This window comes from Lineus longissimus, chromosome 14, assembly GCF_910592395.1.
Source record: "Lineus longissimus chromosome 14, tnLinLong1.2, whole genome shotgun sequence".
NCBI classification, from domain to species: Eukaryota; Metazoa; Nemertea; class Pilidiophora; order Heteronemertea; family Lineidae; genus Lineus; species Lineus longissimus.
Genome location: NC_088321.1, coordinates 16,250,577 through 16,270,301, shown reverse-complemented (window position 1 = coordinate 16,270,301; position 19,725 = coordinate 16,250,577). Strand labels below are relative to the sequence as shown.

Here is a 19,725-nt window from a genome sequence, read left to right as displayed (position 1 = left end):
GGTTGAGATCTCCTTCTCGAATGTGTTAGCACTATACCGGTTGATATCTTGTAATTTTGCCGCGGGCCACTACCATCCAGGTAACTTATTCTCTATACAGAGCAGTGTCTTCTTATTCTTGTGGTTTTTAACCCACCCTGGCCCACGAATGATGAAGTATGATCACACGTATAACGTAACTTGAAGTTGTGAATTTTTGAGGTTTGACTATTGGCGTCACCTGGTATTAGAAGTAGGAACTAGATATAGTTGGACCAGCAGTATGTACATGTGAACAAAATGAGTGATTGTGTCATAAGTTTTGCTACTACTTTGAAGGGAGGTGGTACCTGCTACATGTACATGTACTTTAGCACTGTATCAGTTGAGTATCATAACTCATAGTTACAGCCCTGTCATGTCAATGTATAACAGAAACATGCACTTTAACACCGCCTTACACCACCAGACAAGTCCTATATACATGTTACACCTGGTAGTACATCTTCTATACGATAATTACCACTCTGAAATACCTGGTAGTTTCACTTTGATACATCAGGTGCATCACTGTCTCGTGACTAAGAAGTGAAATTTATTGTTGTTTTCCTGCCCGAGCGTCTGATTAGTCTAAAAACAAAATGGCTGACTCACCTTCGCAATGTAAACAATCTGAGGGATAAGTGATTAGCAAAGATTTATACTTAGAGTATCTCATCAATTTGATACACCACTTTAAAAAGTTATTGGGTCGTGCCAGATATATGTAAAGCTCAATAGTACCTCCCTAAGCGGACCCCTCTCTATTCAGGACACTAGTTTTGGTCCTGAATTAGTCGTCGCCCTTCAATTTGACCTCTCTTATCAGGACACCTCTCTCTTAAAGACATCACTTATCAGTCCCGAGGGTGTCCTTAATAGAGAGCTTTTACTGTACTTTCAATTGTAGGGATACTGTACCTTTCAACTGGATAAAATGCTTTACAAGAAAGATAAAAAAATTCTACCTGCGACGAAAGTATCAGTAACGAGGTTAGATAACCTGATTAAGATTCATAAGATGATTGATTAGAAAGTGTTATTTGATTGAGGATATCAGCAACAAAACTCTGATAGCGTTTAGTTCTAGGCCTACCTGTGTCAGGTTTATCAAAGACGTTTATCAAAGAGGATATTTACTTGGTTTCCATAGAAAATTGGAGAAAATCTTTAAAGAAATGTTCTTTAGAAGAAGCACGACTGCCTGCCCTTGCACATTTGGGGGAAATTTTACGCAATTGTACGGCTTTAGGGCCATCTTACACTTTGACGCTAAGAAGGATATCTAAAAATCATGCTAAAATTATTTTAAAAACTCAGGAATTACACTTCATTTTACACTTTGACTCGGGGAAAAATGTTTAAAAATCATGCTAAAATCATCACAAGTGACGTTTTTTCACCCAGGCTGAACTCTAGGGTTGGCAGTTGTGGAGAAGTTTTCTTCAAATTGTAAACCGAAAGGAAGATACTGTGTCGCCTGCTGAAGAATCGTAGCCGTCTGATTTTCATGTCAAGTGGTGTCCTTGACCTTGTTTGCACCTTGCACAGGTGTGTTTGTATCGAGCAGGTTCATCCAAGATGGCTTCCAGCCATGAGAACAAGCAGTGGTATTCCATACAGACACAGCTGAATGAAGCAGGTGCCCGTATCCATTGGAAACAGAAACAGATGCAGGCAGTTGTGAGATTAGGACATTTTTTTATTGAAAAGCTAAAAATATTTCTAAATATTTGATGGAATGTTGTAGTTCAAAAAGAAAAGGAAGAAAAGTTCTTCAATCTTTCAATAATTTCCACGATAATGTGAGTGAGTGGGTGTCATCTGCTATAAATTCCATACCGTCTGTTGGCCAAATGAAGCAGGTGCCTGTATCTGTTGGAAAGAGAAACATGCCTTTCCACAACTTACAAGATTGAGATTTTGCAGAAAGGCTTAAAAATATTTGAAGGAGTTTTGTAGTTCAGAAGGAAACTGACGACTTTTCTTCAATTTTTCTCCCAGCATCGTTTCTGGATAGCAGAAAAATACATAAACATGTTGTTGTCTGCTGAATGTTCAGTACCGTCAGCCGCGTTTAACAGGTGCCAGTCTGATCTCGCTCACAGTTTACGAAAAATGTGTTGGCGTACAGCCTTCATGATAGTAAGACAAGAATTTAACTAAAGTCAAGATTTTCATTTTTGGTCACCCTTTCTCTGCGGGTCTGAGTGAGCAGCTTCCACGGTGTATAGCATCACTGAAACTCAAAACCCGCAATACTTCTGCTGCCATTGATTTGATTGGACAATATCAAGACAAAGATTGGACCACCCTTAGTCTCAGACCGGTAGGGCAATATCTAGAATCAACGTGTCGCATTGGCGCGGCAGGTGTTAACGTGATAGATAGTCACATCCTCCGCAACACCTGCGTCTTCCTTGTGTTAATCACCTGATATAACAGCGCTTGCTCCCCTGGAATTAAGAGACCAAAATCCACTTCCTTTGACGGTGAAGGTCGGGGTAACTTTCTGTAAACCAACCGGGTATCAATCACGACCATTTTAATAAGCGATTTTGAAACAACTCTGAACGTTTCTGAGACGAATGTGAAAATTTATCTCAATAAAATGTCAACTCTAATACATTAACCAATAAAAAATGTCCTTGGCAACTGCACACGAACCGAAACATTTCTTTCCTTGTGTCTTTTCAGGTGAGTGTTCTAAATATGATAAACTGCCCAGGTAGAGGGTTTTCACACAGTCGAAAGAACAATAGGTTTTCAATCAGAATGTCCTTGGTTTAGAGATGATCTGCGTAATCCTGTTGTCAGTTCAGTTATTGATCCAAGGTTTGGATTTGTCAAGAGTCAACAGAAATGAACAAAGTACACTCTATTTCTGTCTTGACCAGTCGGCATTACAAATGGACTAGATACTTGACCTTAGCAGTGGGTTTTGTCAGATGTAACTCAGAAGCACTGCAAATAACATCACTGCATTTGTCACACATGGTCTTAGTTGCATGTTAGGTTGATGGGAACCAATCTCATTGCAGGGTTCAAAACTGTTATTATGCTATCCCTAAAGTTCTAGTAAATGATGATTAACTTCTGAAACTTCTATCTTTTAAGGCATTCATCAGTTTTAGATCCAAGTTCAGTTTCTTTCTACTCGAAGGTGTTTCTATCCCATTAAAAGTTTTTGCAACATACCTGGTTTAATTTGATTAACCATGCCTTGGCAAAATCGTACTTTCGTTGCGCTTTTGGTTACAACTCGATGACGTTTACCTTGATAACTTGGTGAAAAGTGGGAAGACGGCCAGTTTTGTTCATCAGGTTTGCGATGGGCTGGGATTAGATCATGCTCGAATACTTGATTGGCTGATAGATTTGCTTCAGTATAATTGTGTTTCATATGGCACTGTCGAGGGGGTTAAGACCTTCTCAACCGAGACCTTCTGGTCACGAGTGGGCAGAACCAGCTGTTACTTCGTTTAATGTGACAGGTTGCAGATGAAAGTCCATTAAGAAAAAATCTCACTGATGAGGTTTTGATAGTGTTGAATCTTTAACTTTTATTCAAGAAATAATTGTTGTTTTGTTAAGAGTGGATTCCTCGCTCGTTAAGGTGCATTAATGCGATGGAATTTTTATAATTACTTGGAGGCAATTAAGGTACTTAGCTGATTTCCTCTATTCTATGTCTCATATACTCGTGCATACCTTTGAAATCTTGAAAGCTTTTCCCTTTAACGTTAGCTTCTGTGAATGTTTTGCTGTTTATAGTTTTCTTTGCCATGTACTCCTGAGCCCATCCAGACAAGGTGACGTGAACCTTTAGAAGACTGCCGGCAAATTAGTCTTGTAACTTTGAGGTCCGTACAATCAAAAACAGATAAATCAAATCTGTTTTTGATACATTTCTATGATATGATTGGACGCATGATAACGTCAGGTCTGGTCACAAAAGAGTCGACACTGGACAAGAAGACCGAAAACTTGTGTGGCAACTAGTCCGAATGCCTTAAGTCCGGAAAGTGCTCGGAGGGAATGACTGGCGAAGTATATTCTCATTGTCACTGCTGTTTTATCGAACTACCCCAACAAGAAATATTACCCTGTTGACGACAACATCTCAGACGAGATAGTGATTTGAGTCAGTCAAAGCAACAGATATGTGTCTGTCACAGGAAGAACAAGTAAAACCTCTCTGTTTAGTTCTCGATCACAGAACTGTTGATAACATTTCAAGCCAAGTTAATCACCGTATCTACCTAGGGGGTTAAATGGCTACAAACTGCATACTTGATGTGCAAAGAAACGAACAAAAAACCTGAATGTGTTGAACGGCATGACCTTTCCGTGCACCGCAGGGAAGCTTTCTGGAGTTGCACGTTTCCTTCAGAATGTTTACTACAAAGATGAATAGAAGGCAAACTCACATTATCAAATGGCTATTAATATTCATGATATCTTGATGATGGGACCTGATGCATAATCTGTCACCAGATCTGTGGCATTGCAAGATGGAGTCTACCAACCAGGTTTATTGTCCGCTTGGATTGGAACCTGTGGGATGAATCCAGACCGCATGGCCATCAGTCCGTCTGCCCTCAAATAAACTTTGTGGTCAGTTGATCCTTTTCGTTCATGTGTGTAATCCCAGCTAACTGCATGTTGGTCTTGACTACTTTGAGTTCTCTTTGAATCAAATTACCTTATCTGATTCCGAATGTCGGTATTTTTAGGGACATTCTGATTTCTAAATCAACATGGTGATGATACTTTATCTGGCCGATCAGATCTCTCACACGAGACAGGTTATACCTCCAAACTCCCGATAGGCTGAAACTTTTTGCAAGTAGTGTGAGTGTTGGGGAAAAGGTGATAGTAGTATCTTGCATCGCAGGATGATGCGATGCAAGATTTCCTCCATAGAATTATCTCCAGTAACTTTCATGCAGGATAACTTGCACCAGTTGAAGAAGATTTTTTTAATAAATAGCTTTAAAAATTGTGGGCGCCTTTGGATGTTTTTGTGACGGAGGTGTACATCACCGATGATACTTTATCGTGCGGATCAGATCCCACTCAGGTTAGACCTATAAAACAAACGGGCTATGTGGAGAGCTTTCACTATGCAGTGCAGGCACGCGATTTATTCAAGGTATAATAATGTTGCAATATTGAACATTGCAAGGTTGGTGTAGGTGATGGAAGGTTGCAATTCTTGAAAACATTGCAGGATCTTCAAGAGGCTAAGTAATCATTCTAAGCATAACGGAGGTTTAGCGATTAACTGATCAGCTAACGTTATCGTATTTTGAATAAATAGTAGTAAATTGCAGGCGGTTTTAGATAGAACATTGTAATTGGTATCTCTTGGAGCATTCTGTGAATAAAAAAGGCTCTCGGTGTATAATCCTTGATCTCCTTTTGCTTTAAAGTAAGGAGGACAAAACAATTATAAACAGATTCTTCTGCTGTGCATTGTTACTGCTTTCATAATTCCTGGTCAGTTAGTTTCCAGAATTCATCGCACGGTCTGAAATCATGGAACATATTTGACCATCGACCGACTTGGTGTACAGGCGTAGGCTACCCGATTCAACCTAGAATAGGCATAGGCTACCCCATTCCACCTAGAATAGGCCTCTCTCCCAACCATAAGTCTATGGTTATGTTATTTTGTTCTGATTGCTCCAATCCAAACAACTTCTATCAACAATAGATGAAATCAAATAAGAATAGGAAGGCGAAACTTTATTTTTAGTTGCATATTTAATATTGTATAAATATTGCAGGAAAAGTGAACCATTATTTTTATCAACTCGTACCTAGCTCAGATGATATAGTGTGTTCTTCCGATGGACTATTTGGCACCGTACTCATTTGCTGTTCCTTGTGGCGTTTCCCCTTGTTCCATGTTCTTTGTGACCTTGTGGCGTTTCCCCTTGTTCCAGGTTCTTTGTGACCTTGTGGCGTTTCCCCTTGTTCCATGTTCTTTGTGACCTTGTGGCGTTTCCCCTTGTTCCAGGTTCTTTGTGACCTTGTGGCGTTTCCCCTTGTTCCAGGTTCTTTGTGACCTTGTGGCGTTTCCCCTTGTTCCATGTTCTTTGTGACCTTGTGGCGTTTCCCCTTGTTCCATGTTCTTTGTGACCTTGTGACGTTTCCCCTTGTTCCATGTTCTTTGTGACCTTGTGACGTTTCCCCTTGTTCCAGGTTCTTTGTGACCTTGTGGCGTTTCCCCTTGTTCCATGTTCTTTGTGACCTTGTGACGTTTCCCCTTGTTCCATGTTCTTTGTGACCTTGTGGCGTTTCCCCTTGTTCCAGGTTCTTTGTGACCTTGTGACGTTTCCCCTTGTTCCATGTTCTTTGTGACCTTGTGACGCACCGCACACAAACGAAAACCTTTGCTTGCCTTTCTAGCTGGATGTTCCCATTAGTTGTACCATGGAACAGTCTATGGTGGCAATGGAAACAACACCACAAGGGAACGGTCTATGGATACGCAGCGTTTCCCAGCAGTACACGAGTTCACCTTGCATCCAAGTTCATGAGTTTTCCCTGTATAAAAACATTTAATAGCTACTCACATTTCAATTCAATATCTACGAACCTGATTTTGCCTATTGTTTATGGACGGTGTTTTCATAAGTCTTGTCTGGAAAAACTTGAGTAGGGTAATCACGTATTTCCGAAGAGCATGTCGGGTACTCAGGCACGGTGTGTGTGCCCATGTCCTTCTAACTGGTTCACGAATTTCGTTTTGTGTTCAAACTTGTCTCCTTCCTTCAGCAATAAAGCCCTCCTTGGTCAATGACACGGCTGCATTTTTTCCAACCTATTCGGGTCTGTATCTTCCCGCAGGGAGTGGACCAAGAGGCGAAGATGATCGGAGAACTTGGGTATGCAGGATGGCCCTGCCATTTCATCTTCATTGGTGACAGTTCGTATCAGGCAACTTGGGACAGTTGGGTGCAGCCAGGTTCACTTTGAAATGACGTGACCATCAACCTTGGTAACCGCCCAACCTTACTAGCAAACAACATCAAGCAGATCTTGTGATTCTTGAACGAGTGCAGGCTGATGTTGATAGAACTATGCCGCCCTTCATCTTCTCTGTTTGCAGTTGATTTGTAGCAAGGAAGTGCGTAAATGAACAATTACGTTTCCTGTCCTGCCGTTTATACCAACAACGAACTTGTGAATCATATACCTGACTATAATCGCCCCGTACCTATCACTCTGATACTTTCTTCATTGGTTACCATAGCAACATATACCGATGGTCTAAATCTAACTTGACCTCCGCCACCGATCGTGAACATCATAGAAGAGTAATTACCTATCCCAGAATGCTAATGGGCCGGCACCTAACGTGAAAATGGCGTTCAGACGGGAGATAAGACGAGAATTGATTTAGTGACCAGGATACCTTTAGGAGTGCATGTTGATGGACGCTAGTCCATCAGTTCAGGAATGGGAAATCTATAACTGACTTCGGGATGGGGTGGGGAAATTAGGACAGATGTTTTCATAGCAGTGGTGTGGTGGCAGTTCTGTGACCCTTGATTAGAACTTCGTGTACGCAGGCTAATCACTTGTGCCCTGGAAGCAGTCACTTGACTTCAACTGCCACAACTAATTTTGGCTGAATCTCAAAGCAGTACACTGCTTGTCCCAAACTCTGCTCAAACAAGGATCGATGTCCCAAGTCCCGCCAGCAATTTTCAACTCATCCAAGTGCTGGATGAATTCCATTCTCTTCAGACATACAACTCCAGAGATATTCGATTCGTCGTTGGACAAACATCGAGTTACGCGATCATATTTATATCAAATTTGCCAAATTAACCCAGTTCCTCTTATGATGTGATTTAAGGATCAATTGACCTCAAATTACCCACGATGCAGAGCAAAAAGTGGTGCTTTCTGAGATGGTGTTAGCTTGACGCTGTAGGTTTCTCCCTCTCAGAGTTCCACGATCAGCCGAAAAAGTGCACTTTTGCCAGTTTTGAGAAAAAGGGAATATTCCAAATAGAAATTAATGAAAAAAGTTGCCTTCATAGGGAAGGAATTTCAATTGTTCTGAAGAACATCAGTGAAACATGCGGATTTACTGTATCTGTCATCGTTGTCTTGAAATATACCAGAGTTGCTCATTTTCTGCCATTAAACTCATCGCGCCCCAAAACACGTCCCCCCATTCAAATTCGACCGTCCAATTGGTCTGTTTTGCTCATTTTCAGTCGTGAAAGTGTATGTTTTTGTGCCTTAACAACGGGAAATGCTGAAGCATCCTTCAATTCATCGCAAGTGGGTCGCCTCACATGTTCATTTTGTTCCAAAGTAGCAGTAAAAAATCTAGGCCGACTGTCACAAAATATTGGTTTGACAAGTTTTCAGAGGCGATATTCTTGGCCGAATATAGACAGTTTGGTTTGGCTATCTTTACCCATGGCCGCAGTGTATCGAACATGATGATGGTGATGATGATGATGACGACGACCGATGGATGACGATAGTGATGGTGATCTTGACTGACGGTAACGGGGATGGTGCAATACAGAAAAAAGGGAATTGCAGACAGGGTTCATGTCGAAGTAGCAGGAAGAACTTATGAAGAATATCGAGAGAAATCGTCATTTGACTTCAAGTAACTGTCATATTCATCATATACATCATATTCAAGAGGGAAGCAGTTGATGGCACTTCATACTTTGCTGCGTGTCCAAGTGGCTGTGAGAAACTTGGCCCAAAAATGGAAATTCCTGAGAGTTTTGGGCTGATTCATGTTGGCCAGGAAGGGTCAATGTAGAATGCTGTGAGTGGGTAACCTGAGGCTCTCCTACAAGGGACAAGCTACTGCATGTCCTCAACCATGAGTAATATCATTGAAGTGCCGTGTCACAAAATGGCGTATCATTGTTGTATCTGCTGCGAAGTGGCCCGAAAAGTTATAAAACTTGCATCAAGACTTTCATGGCTGTTTTGTCCCTGGTAAAAAGGTCTTCAGAACTTCGGAAAGTTGGCAACCGTATAAATCATCATTCGTTGTCCTAGACCATGAATGTTTGTGTTGTTGCAGATCCCGGTATTGATTCTGTGCGGTATTGAAATATCTTCCGCTCATTGACCGATTTCTCCTCAAACTTGAACACCTCCTCAGCTCTAACTTTCGCTACGCCGTCAATGTTGACGTTTGCGTAGATCCTCGCTATAATTGTTTCAAAAATAATAGCATGGCCTGATTCAGAATCGGTAAACCCGGACTGGGTTACGATTTTATTTTGATTAGCATCGCATTTCATTGTTTTAATTAACCCTCAGCGTAATTAGGAGGATTAGTTTCTTGACGAGACTTCGTGCACAGGCTTGTGCTGGCGTCGTTTTAAAGTTCACTTCAGGTTGCATGTAGCGAGACCGGTGTACATTCATGTACAGTTTCATGTGCACATTGCACATGGTGTCAAGTCGAACATAGCTTGATACGGAATCAAAGCACACCTATACTATGATTCATTTTGGCAAGCAATCTTTACTTATTACATTTTTGAAATAATTTGATCGGATGTGATCGTTAAAGCAATTTGATCAATCTCCTGAAAAAAGTCGTGTATCCGGAGTACTATTTGACCTTCTTTGGATTGCCACCAGGTGGCAGTCAGTTATACACTGTTCAAAATTTGTTCAACTTCTACACTCATGATCATATCTCTGAAAGCGTGTTTTGTCCAGGACTTCAGGCAAAACATTTACCGAAAAGTCTCACACATCCACATGGTATTACATGTGTGCTTTAAGCTGCATTATCCTGCTCGAGACAGCGTATACCGCGGCGAGATACGCAACACTGGAGCGATGTCCGCAACACTGCAATGTGGCAAACCTATTACGCGGGCGTGATTGAAAACGGGGGTTATCTCGACGCCCATTGTTGGGAGTTGATAGACTTGCTCTGAGCTCGAAACAAGGATGCTGTATTAGTGGTTAACCTTTAAACCTCCGACAACGATGAGCCAATTGGTTGCCATGGATACCGTGTTAATATAAAGTCATAAAGGAATTTTGTTTTTTCCTGTAAAGTGTACGGATTGAATTTGAAAAAAATGAAATGTAGATTTGGTGTAGGATTGCTGTGTCTTTTCCAAGAGTTGTTGAACTATCCAATTAAAGATGGTATTACTCTTAGTTTTGACTCATTCAAACGATTTTAAATTTCTGTTCAGTTCTTGAAATTCCATTTGTCTCTGATGGATGGAAAGGCTGTTTAACCAATAACTTGATTTTTGATGAATTTCTCCTCTTCTCTCGTTTCAGTAGAAAATAACTCATGGAATTCAAATAACGACACTAATTCAAATTACGATAATAGGGTGAGTATATTTCCAGCTGCGTTCATTCTGAAGTTGAACTAAGCAAAAGGTATGCTGGAGTCGAGCTTTCTCCTCGTATATTCACATATCCCACAATTCCAAGGGTTAAACTGCGAGCTTTTAAACACCTAGTTGACGACACAGCCTCTCAGCGGTATTCTGCAGCTGGTTTTGACATCTAGACATATAGTAATCTCTCGCCAATTTCCTTCCACTTCGTCCAGTCAAGATTTATATTTTCGTAACCGTGGTAACGTTTGCGATGATACAGCCGCCATAAGAAGCGGCGCCAGTTCCGTGATCACGAACAATGTTTGGGAATGGCCAAACTGGTTGCCGTGGCAATGTGATGACCATCTGATTGGACAAACATGTCTCGGGGAGATAGTGATAGGCCACCCCCTGGCAAGCTTTCCGGTCCCTAAATGGCCATGTGATTGAGACCACAACAGTTCTTACGTCAGTAAAGTCTGACCCTCAGTTTAAGTTTTAACCCCGCGAGTAGTTTGTTTTCTTGCCTCTAAATCACTACACGATTTGAAATCTAAAAGCGGGAGGAAAGAAAATGACTTAGAGATGAGTTTCTGTCTAGATGTCACAACCAGCTGATATGAGAGGCTCTACGACTAAACCACGTCATCACATTTTCAACAAGGTATTTTCAGATGTTTTGTTTGAACCTTGAGCAGAACTTATCTTGTCTCCAAATCCGCTCTCTGAATCAGATCTCGGATAGAAATGAAGTGACTTTGGAGTTAATGTCTAACCAGGCCAATGTTCGCCGTCAGAGAATCATTGTTTGTCTGTGGTAGGATGATGATAATAGATTGCCATCATTATAGATTTTTGTGTGTGTATATGTCACAACCAGCTGAGGATATCTCTTCTGTTCCCAATGTTTCTGCATTGTCAACAGGGTATTAAAAAATATTTGTTTTAACTCGTCAGTAATGTATACACATGTTATCGGGAAGGTACCAGTGAAGTTGTTCAAACTTCCAAGATTTGTCGACATTACTCTTTGAAAATCAAATTTTATCTGATTATAAAAGGACTGATTTATTTTCATGACAAAGACGTTCAGCAGATTCTTGTCGGACCATTTCAAGGTCAACGCCCTTGGCCTTGCAAAATTCAACGCAAAATATAAAAATCAAAGAGATTTTGTCATTGATCTTTTAAGGGACAGATTTCTTGAATTTCTGAATGATGACTGTCCGACACACGTCATTGAAGACACCGGGTCGAGAGTTCATCATGAATGGGCGGGAAGAAAAGACGTGTGTTCTTCAGATCGGGCAAATTCTTCTTATTGTCAGGACCACCCTGGTCGAAACATAGTTGGGGTAATTAAAAATGTGGATTGTTAGGGTCTGGTAGTGTAGGGGTGGACTTCTTATCTGTCTGTAGTTTCTCTAAAATAGAAATCCTCCTTTAAAGGGAATTTCGCACGAGGAATGTTTTCAAAATTTTCTATTTTGTTTCCTTTTTGTCTTTTCAGGTTTATGACAACCAGAGTTTTATTAACGAAAATATGCATCCATTTGTAACAAATAACGATATACCTCCGTCATTAATGAGTAAGTACAATGGCAAATATCCATTCTGACCTGGTTGTTCAGATGGTGAATAGTGAGGAAAGAAAAGGTCTTCATCCATGCCAACTGAAACTGAATTTGGCCTCCAGAACTCTCTGGCTCTCACTGGAACTCTGATCCACTGGGTATCACTACAGAAATCAACAGGTTACCACTGGAACTTGATTGGTTACTGGACAAGATCTACTGGTGGTCGCACCGGAAGTCTACCAGAACTCCACTGGTTAATGTTTGATCTCCACTGGGTATCACCAGAGAACTCTACCAGTGACATCGCTGGAACTCTTCAGGTTACTGCACTGGATCATCACTGGTTACCACTGGATCATCACTGGTTACCACTGGATCATCACTGGTTACCACTGGATCATCACTGGTTACCACTGGATCATCACTGGTTACCACTGGAACTCACCTGGTTACCACTGGATCATCACTGGTTACCACTGGATCATCACTGGTTACCACTGGATCATTAATGGTTACTACTGGAACTCATCTGGGTGTCACTGACTGCTATGTTTTGTGTCATCATCCTAACTTTCGTCCTTTCCTTTTCAGATAAAAATTCCGATCCGTTTTCTAGGACGTTTCAATCATCCCGAGATAATTCACAGGTGAGATTTTCAAATGAGCAGGCCTTTCGATTACATCATTTTCACGCCGCTATACGGTTTAGGAAATTTGGCATGTCCCCAAATTAGGCCCTGAAAAAATGTCCCCAAAAAAAAAAAAAAAAAATTTTTTTTTTTTAAGGGGTAACTTGACCCCCTTAAATGACCAAATCTCATCCTAAATGGCCTAATTTGATACTTTTCATCCTAAAATTATGAGTTTTCAGGTGCATGTGACAATGTCATTCAATAAGGACGTCGATGTTCAGGCAAATTGGCACGACGAAATGTCCCCAAATTAAGCTAAAAAGCAAAACATGTCCCCAAAATAGGCTAAAAAAATACAGGGTGTAGAGGTCTCCATGTAATTGAAAGGCCTGGAATGTTTGCAGAGGTTGGAAAGAATGATCAGATGATAAGCTGAGCAACAGGCCTAGTGACCTCTTGTTTGTTTCCAGTGCGGGAGTTAGGCCGTGTACTGTGAAATGCAACAAAAACTAGGATGGAAAATTGTATCATTGAAGCGATGAAGGAAAATGCAGGAATCCAAATAACCCAATCCAAAGACACTTGCTAAACTTACTAATAACTGACTCAAAAACAGGTTCTCATAACACTTCTGCCTTGACTAGCCTCCTTAAATACCACCAAAGGATTGTAACAAACTAATCTGCAGCAAAATATTTACAAATTAGCGTGATTATCTGCAACATTAAGGAAATATTATTAATCATCTCGCTAGCGATACCTCTGAAACCTTTGTGGGCGTAAACTAGCCTTCTTAACAAGTTTCCCGGCGAAATACGTTTGACGACTCGTTAATAGTTGTGCACGAGACGTTCTCGCATGTTGGATAATTCGTGCGATGATTCTCTCGGCACGTAACGCGACACTTTGTTAATGATCTGGTTGACTCTGGGAGGATCTCCACGATGACAATGGGGATCAGTCTCTGCCCGGAGACGCATGTGCTCCACGGGAAAGCGTTCAATTAACAGAGGTAAATACCTGGCCGATAGTTAACCCTCAGGACTCGAGGGGGGGGATAGGCCCTGTTTGCTGTATCTTGGATAAACTGTTCCTTCCAAAAGCTTGTCTCGTAGTGGGTACAGTCTTTAGGTGAAACCCAGGTTGGCATGTTGTGGGCACACATCATGGGCTCAGTGCTATCCTTGCCAACTCAGCCTTGGTTCCAGGCCCGCAGATGATTACGTTACAACATGACATATCAAAGCCGCTTGATGACAATTAAGCGAGTGGCTTTGTCCGTAAAAGACTCCCTGCGAATATGAGCACCGATCGTGGCTGAATCAGCCAACTTGTGTTTTGTCTGTTTGCTACTCTGATCAAACAACAGTACTCGTCCTGGCCGGGGAAAGCAAAGTGTCTTGTTCGAGGATGTTAAGCCCAGTCATTGCCAAAAATCGAGCCAATGACCTATCATAAGCCTGGTGCATTAACCACTTAATGTGAATTGTTTGAAATCGTCTTGCTTACACTAAAATCAGCATAGCCTTGCCAATTGGTCTATCTTTTCTTCACACTGCCAGATGTGAAGTCATTTGGCTCATAATCCTGCTGGGATTTGGCTTCCCACATCAGGTGGTGGAAAACCCTATTGTTCAGAAGTAGTCGCGTTGTAAGACAATTGTTTGGTGACTTTTGACATGCAACTGTGACTAAGTGATTCAAGAGATTGAACGTAACTGGGATGACTTCACTAGGCGTGGTCTGGTAGTGACACCTAGGAAGCTGTGAGTGAACTAATGAAGCATAGGGCATGATGTGACCCATCTGACTGCATCCATACGATTATGAATTGATATGTCAAGTTCATTAGAAGGCAATGAATAATTTATCGAGTATTCCTTAAAAGCCTTCTGCATTCCTTCAGGAATTTGAAAATTGAACTTGAATTTGAATATTTCTAATTGTGTTAATACGCATTAAATATATATTTCAACAAGGCCGTTTTTATAGACAGATACACACAGACTCTAAATACCAAGTTGACTCTTCAGTTGAAGCTGGAAGGTTTTACCTTCGCACCGATCCATAAAAATCAACAAATTCACTTCGCTTTAATTCGTTTCACCATCATTTCAACGATAGTTGTGTGAGAAATACGTGATTTAACATCCAAGATCGGCCATCTTCCTCGGTCTCAGGTGCATCGCAGTCATTAAGATTTGAAAGTTAAAGCCCACCGTTTAATGGCACTCTTTGTTTTAACATCCTAGTTTTCTTGATCAGAAGCTTCTGAGTCTGGCTGTTACATTTAAGGTTTCCACCCGTAAACTTTGAAATGGTAAGAATGGTTCATAAATCTTTTAGGGGTTAAAAGAATGGCAGAAAAACTTTCCGCGGGACACGACTTTGTGGGAACGGCATCTCAACACCTCAAGGCAAGAAAACAAAATCCGCTAATTGCCCCAAAAAGAAAAGGTCATCGTTACCGTAGCGATGTCATTAATGAGCTATCGAAGGCTAATTAGTCAAGTCAGCGGCGAGGAGCAGCCGTCAACGTCAAAAGTGTTGGGATATTATGTGTTGTCGCTGGGCTCAGGTGGCGGGAAAAGGTGGCAGGTCTTGTTGCCGATTGTGTGTCGTGTCGCTGAGGAGTTGCCCGCGGCGATAGGTTACTAATTGAATTAACGACAGAGTTGGCGGTGGTTGACAGAGATGGGCAAGCTTCAACTGTGAATTCATAAGTGGGCGGTTCCGGGTCCTGGTGTTTGAAATTGACACAGGTGAGAACGCCTGAAATCAACGGTGGTTCAAATGCGATTGTTGAAAATGGTGGGGGACAGGTGGCCCTTTTGCCCAAGAAATCATAAGTTACCTGTTCAGTTTGCGATCGACTTTTCTCTCGAGTCACATGTTTTTCAAGTCCCCCTGGATGTTTCTTAGGTCTCGTAAGCATTGACATGTTGGGTGGGTGGATCCAGACTGAACTGTCTTCTGATTGGTCAAGAAATCCCTCGACACCTTTCGATCGATCTTTGATTGATGTGCGCGGCCCTTTCAGAGGAATGAAAAGTCATGTCACAGGTTCACTTTACAAAGGGTTCTAATGCCGCGCCACATGGTTTCAAAGTTTGCAAATGGCTTCTTTCTTGATGAGTGATTGGATTAAATTTGTCTTGAAACTTTTCTCTAAGTGACCTATTTCATCGATTTATCTCTACAAACAACTGAATTGGATAAACTTGACTTTGCACTGCATTTTGTTACATCTGAACGAAATTTCGTCATTGTGCTTGTGATCATATTTTTCGAGAAGGAAATCTATTTTGCCAAAAGATATGGGATAATGAGATTTGATTGATGTTTTTTACATACCTTCGGTTCATAATTCAGATACACTGATGTTAATTGTGCAAGAGGATCATGGGATATCAACACAGACTAATGCGACAATTCCGGGATTTCTAAACGATACTCTATAGCATTAATTACCTCCACAAAGCAAGAGAAGTCTCATCACACCAATAACGCCCCCAGTGTGATATAATGGACTAACCATTCGATTGCAAAATAGATCATTTTGTCAAACCATTTAGCTAAATGGGGGTCAGAAGGATCAATTGTCACTAATCTAATTGGCATCATGTGACATGATTGATGACAGAACTCTTTGATTGATTGGCGGCACTCTAATTCATTAAGCCAATCTTTTCAAACTAATGATCGTTTTCAATTAAAAAGTGATCAAACGTGTAATTGTTTTATCATCGAGACTATTATGGTGGAAGTTCGTCTTGATAATTATTTAATCAGCGATTCCATATTTTTCAATTAATAAGATGTTCGAATCATTAGATAAATTGACCATCCAAACTATCATAGTTAAATTGACCAGCAATATTATATCAGGCTCCGGTAATTCATCGAATAATTTATACTTTAACCATTGAACAAAGACACTGAAAGAATTATTTGAGTTTTAAGTTGATTTCATTGAAAATATGAGTGAGGCTCATTACTTAATTAGTCTTGCTCGTCAGGATGCAACCCGTACAACATATGCAATATAATTGGATTTATTGCTGCCCGAGACTTTATTTGTCATCGGTGAGTTAATTGTTTGTATTTTTGCATTGTTAACTTGGGCCATGCAGCAGTCCAACTCTGACCAGAAAGAAACACAGCAGTTATTGAATTTACTGCATGGTGGCAGCACCTACCAGGCCTTTCGATTACATCATTTTCACACCGCTATACGGTGTAGGAAATTTGGCATGTCCCCAAATTAGGCCCTGAAAAAATGTCCCCAAAATAGGAAAAAAAAAAAAAAAATTTTTTTTTTTTTTTTAAGGGGTAATTTGACCCCCTGAAGCGTTTTTTGACACCTTAAATGACCAAATCTCATCCTAAATGGCCTAATTTGATACTTTTCATCCTAAAATTATGAGTTTTCAGGTGCATGTGACAATGTCAGTCAATAAGGACGTCGATGTTCAGGCAAATTGGCACGACCAAATGTCCCCAAATTAAGCTAAAAAGCAAAAAAACATGTCCCCAAATAGGCTAAAAAATACAGGGTGTAGAGAGGTCTCCATGTAATTGAAAGGCCTGCCTACCAAATTATGTTTTTTAAGCAGATTTCACTTTCAGAGTTGAGACACAGAATTTTTATTTTTTCACGGAGGCACTTTCCTTGTCGCTAAATATTTCTTTCTCGTTTCATTTTAGGGTATGATGAACAATGTGCCAATGTCACCGGAATCGTTATCTCCGGCGGGAAAACCGGGCTCTCCGTATTATCCGTATAGTGGGAATCAGAAACGACCTATAGACGAAACAATAAGAGGTAGGTCCGTCCCCCCACCACACACCACCACCACCACCACCACCACCACCACCACCACACACCACCACCACCACCACACACCACCACAACCACCACCACCACAACCACACACCACCACCACCACCACCACCACCACCACCACCACCACCACCACCACACACCACACCCAAAACCTCGTCCCAATATCCTCCATGTATTAAAACCGTCATTGTTTTGATGGGTGAAATATTGATAACAAACAATAACCAGATAGAGTTATTGAGCTCAATAGTCAGACTTCATATGATAACCTCATTGTAGAGAAGGGTCAATGGTCTGTCCAGTTCACCAAGAGATTCATGAAATGACCATTGGCCATTTATTTGCTCCCTGTCACTGGACAACGTCCTGTTCTCTCCTTAATCTCACATGAAACACAACTATCATTGTTCTCGATAATATGAGATTTTGCCAACAATCATCCGAGGGTTCATCGACAATGGCCGCCTCTCGTTACAAACCGATCGCACTTAATTGTCCGAGTTAATCTGTCGGCAATAAATATTTCTGTTTCGGAAATTAGCCAAACTTCCTGCGGTGTTGCCTTGGCGATACAGACTGCGGTGTCATTTAGATGAAGCGTGTCTTAGTTGAGGTGGAGGTCATTAAGGGATGGTGCGGTGTATCAGGATACCTGGTGATGTGTGGGCATACCTGTCTATCAGTTCCTTATCAAAGTACCACAACTGGCGACTGTACATAGGTTGTGTATGTTTGATGGCTCAGAGATGGATCTGCTCAATTGTATTGTCATTCACATGAAGCTAGTCTAAGTTTGATGAGAAGGGTTATTCAGAAGGTACTGCCTGATGTCTCGATATACCTGGTAAATCAGTTGCAAGGCATTCACCAGAGAGCTTCAAATGCAAAGAAAGGGTTAAATACGGCCTGAATACAAAGTCTCTCCCAAGATTTATTGTAAACTTCAAGTGCCCATTCCTGGATGAGTCATGCAGCTACGGAGGTGTTAGGGGTTACTGACCAGGATGTGGGAGGGCAGAGGTCATCCTAAATGCTACATTGGGGTATTGTCCAACAGACAATGGGGGTAATCGAGGGTAGGAGCAGCAAGTTGCTGAGGTGTGAACCATATACATCACCAGCAACTACCTGAAAGGAACGTGTTAGCAGAAGGGTTTGAATATTGTCCATGGTCTAGTAAACTGGGGAAGTTATCTGCTTACTTGCCGACCTGGGCTCGCCTCCACTGACCTGTAGCTTCACAGAACCCTCCACACAACTTCATATCAAAAAGCCATACATTAATGGTCCAATCTTCTTTATTTGTCATCCGTCTTGGTCCATTGTCATTGTGAGTTGCCTGGGAGAACCCTTGTCAGATGGGCAAGGGATGTAAGCGCTGTCCTGCGAGGGTTGCTGACAATGTTATGATTACTGGCCCGTGACTGTGAGGATTTGGAGGGGCTGCAGCAAGGGGTTTGAATCTTGCGATCCTAAGATAATATCAGGTATCGCAGGAAACCTTTTGGATTGTCAATGACCATGTTGGAGCATCTGGGGCTGGGATGTCTTGGGGAGCCTGTAGTGGCAGGGGTGGCCAAGGCGTTTGTAACAAGAACCTGTAGTTATCATGTTGTTTCATAACATTAAGTTGTCATTTCATCTTTTTAGGTCGTGGTGCAAAATTTCCTACAAATGCTGGTCCAAAAAGAAGAAAAAGTGGCTCGGTAAGTCAACGTTTTGTGTTGAAACATGGCTCAGAGTCATTGCCAGGGGGAGATGATCAATATGAGAGACCTTGCCTTGAAAGTCTTGATAGTTTACTTTCCCTCTAAGGGGAATACTGATCAATCATTGACCAATCCAAAGTCAGCTATCATGCTTGTTCAGCTTATACAGCTTGGTAAATGGATCTTACATGGATTCTGATTGGTTGTTTCCTGAGCAGATGTCTCAAATTCTTGCTTGAATGTGGCAAATTGTAGTTACACAAGCAAGCAACCACTATAACAGGGTACCTCCCTGTTGGCACTGAATTTTAGCCATGGTCTTTTATTACTGATAATTTGTGTTTTCAGTGGTTTTGCTGACAAAAACATGGTTTCTGCTCAAACAGACTTTGCTGCCATCTAGCAGAAAATCATTGAACTTTTGGTTCAGTGTTTTCTCACCAGCTGGCAGCACTGTCTCCAAATGGTTGATAGTTTTCTTATTTCAAGGAAACAATGCTATGAATGTCCTTTGCTGGGTGCTGGGTGGTGTGGTCTTCAGTTCCATGTTCTAATTTCAGTCTCGAGTAGGAACCTAACTAAGTA

The 19,725-nt window shown here is 41.3% G+C and overlaps 1 protein-coding gene across 8 annotated transcripts in view; it reads left to right on the top strand.

Moving 5' to 3' along the window:
* LOC135499005 (transcription factor 12-like) overlaps positions 1–19,725 on the top strand; it is a 90,192-nt gene that overhangs the window by 23,767 nt on the left and 46,700 nt on the right. For 7 of the 8 annotated variants that reach the window (XM_064789608.1, XM_064789607.1, XM_064789606.1 and 4 more), the window contains exons 5-9: positions 10,330–10,385; positions 11,887–11,965; positions 12,545–12,600; positions 17,293–17,410; positions 19,082–19,137. In XM_064789608.1, coding sequence (XP_064645678.1) covers positions 10,330–10,385; positions 11,887–11,965; positions 12,545–12,600; positions 17,293–17,410; positions 19,082–19,137 — 365 coding nt within the window. The remainder of the gene's footprint in view (positions 1–10,329; positions 10,386–11,886; positions 11,966–12,544; positions 12,601–17,292; positions 17,411–19,081; positions 19,138–19,725) is intronic. The other variant, XM_064789604.1, reaches the window with a different exon arrangement.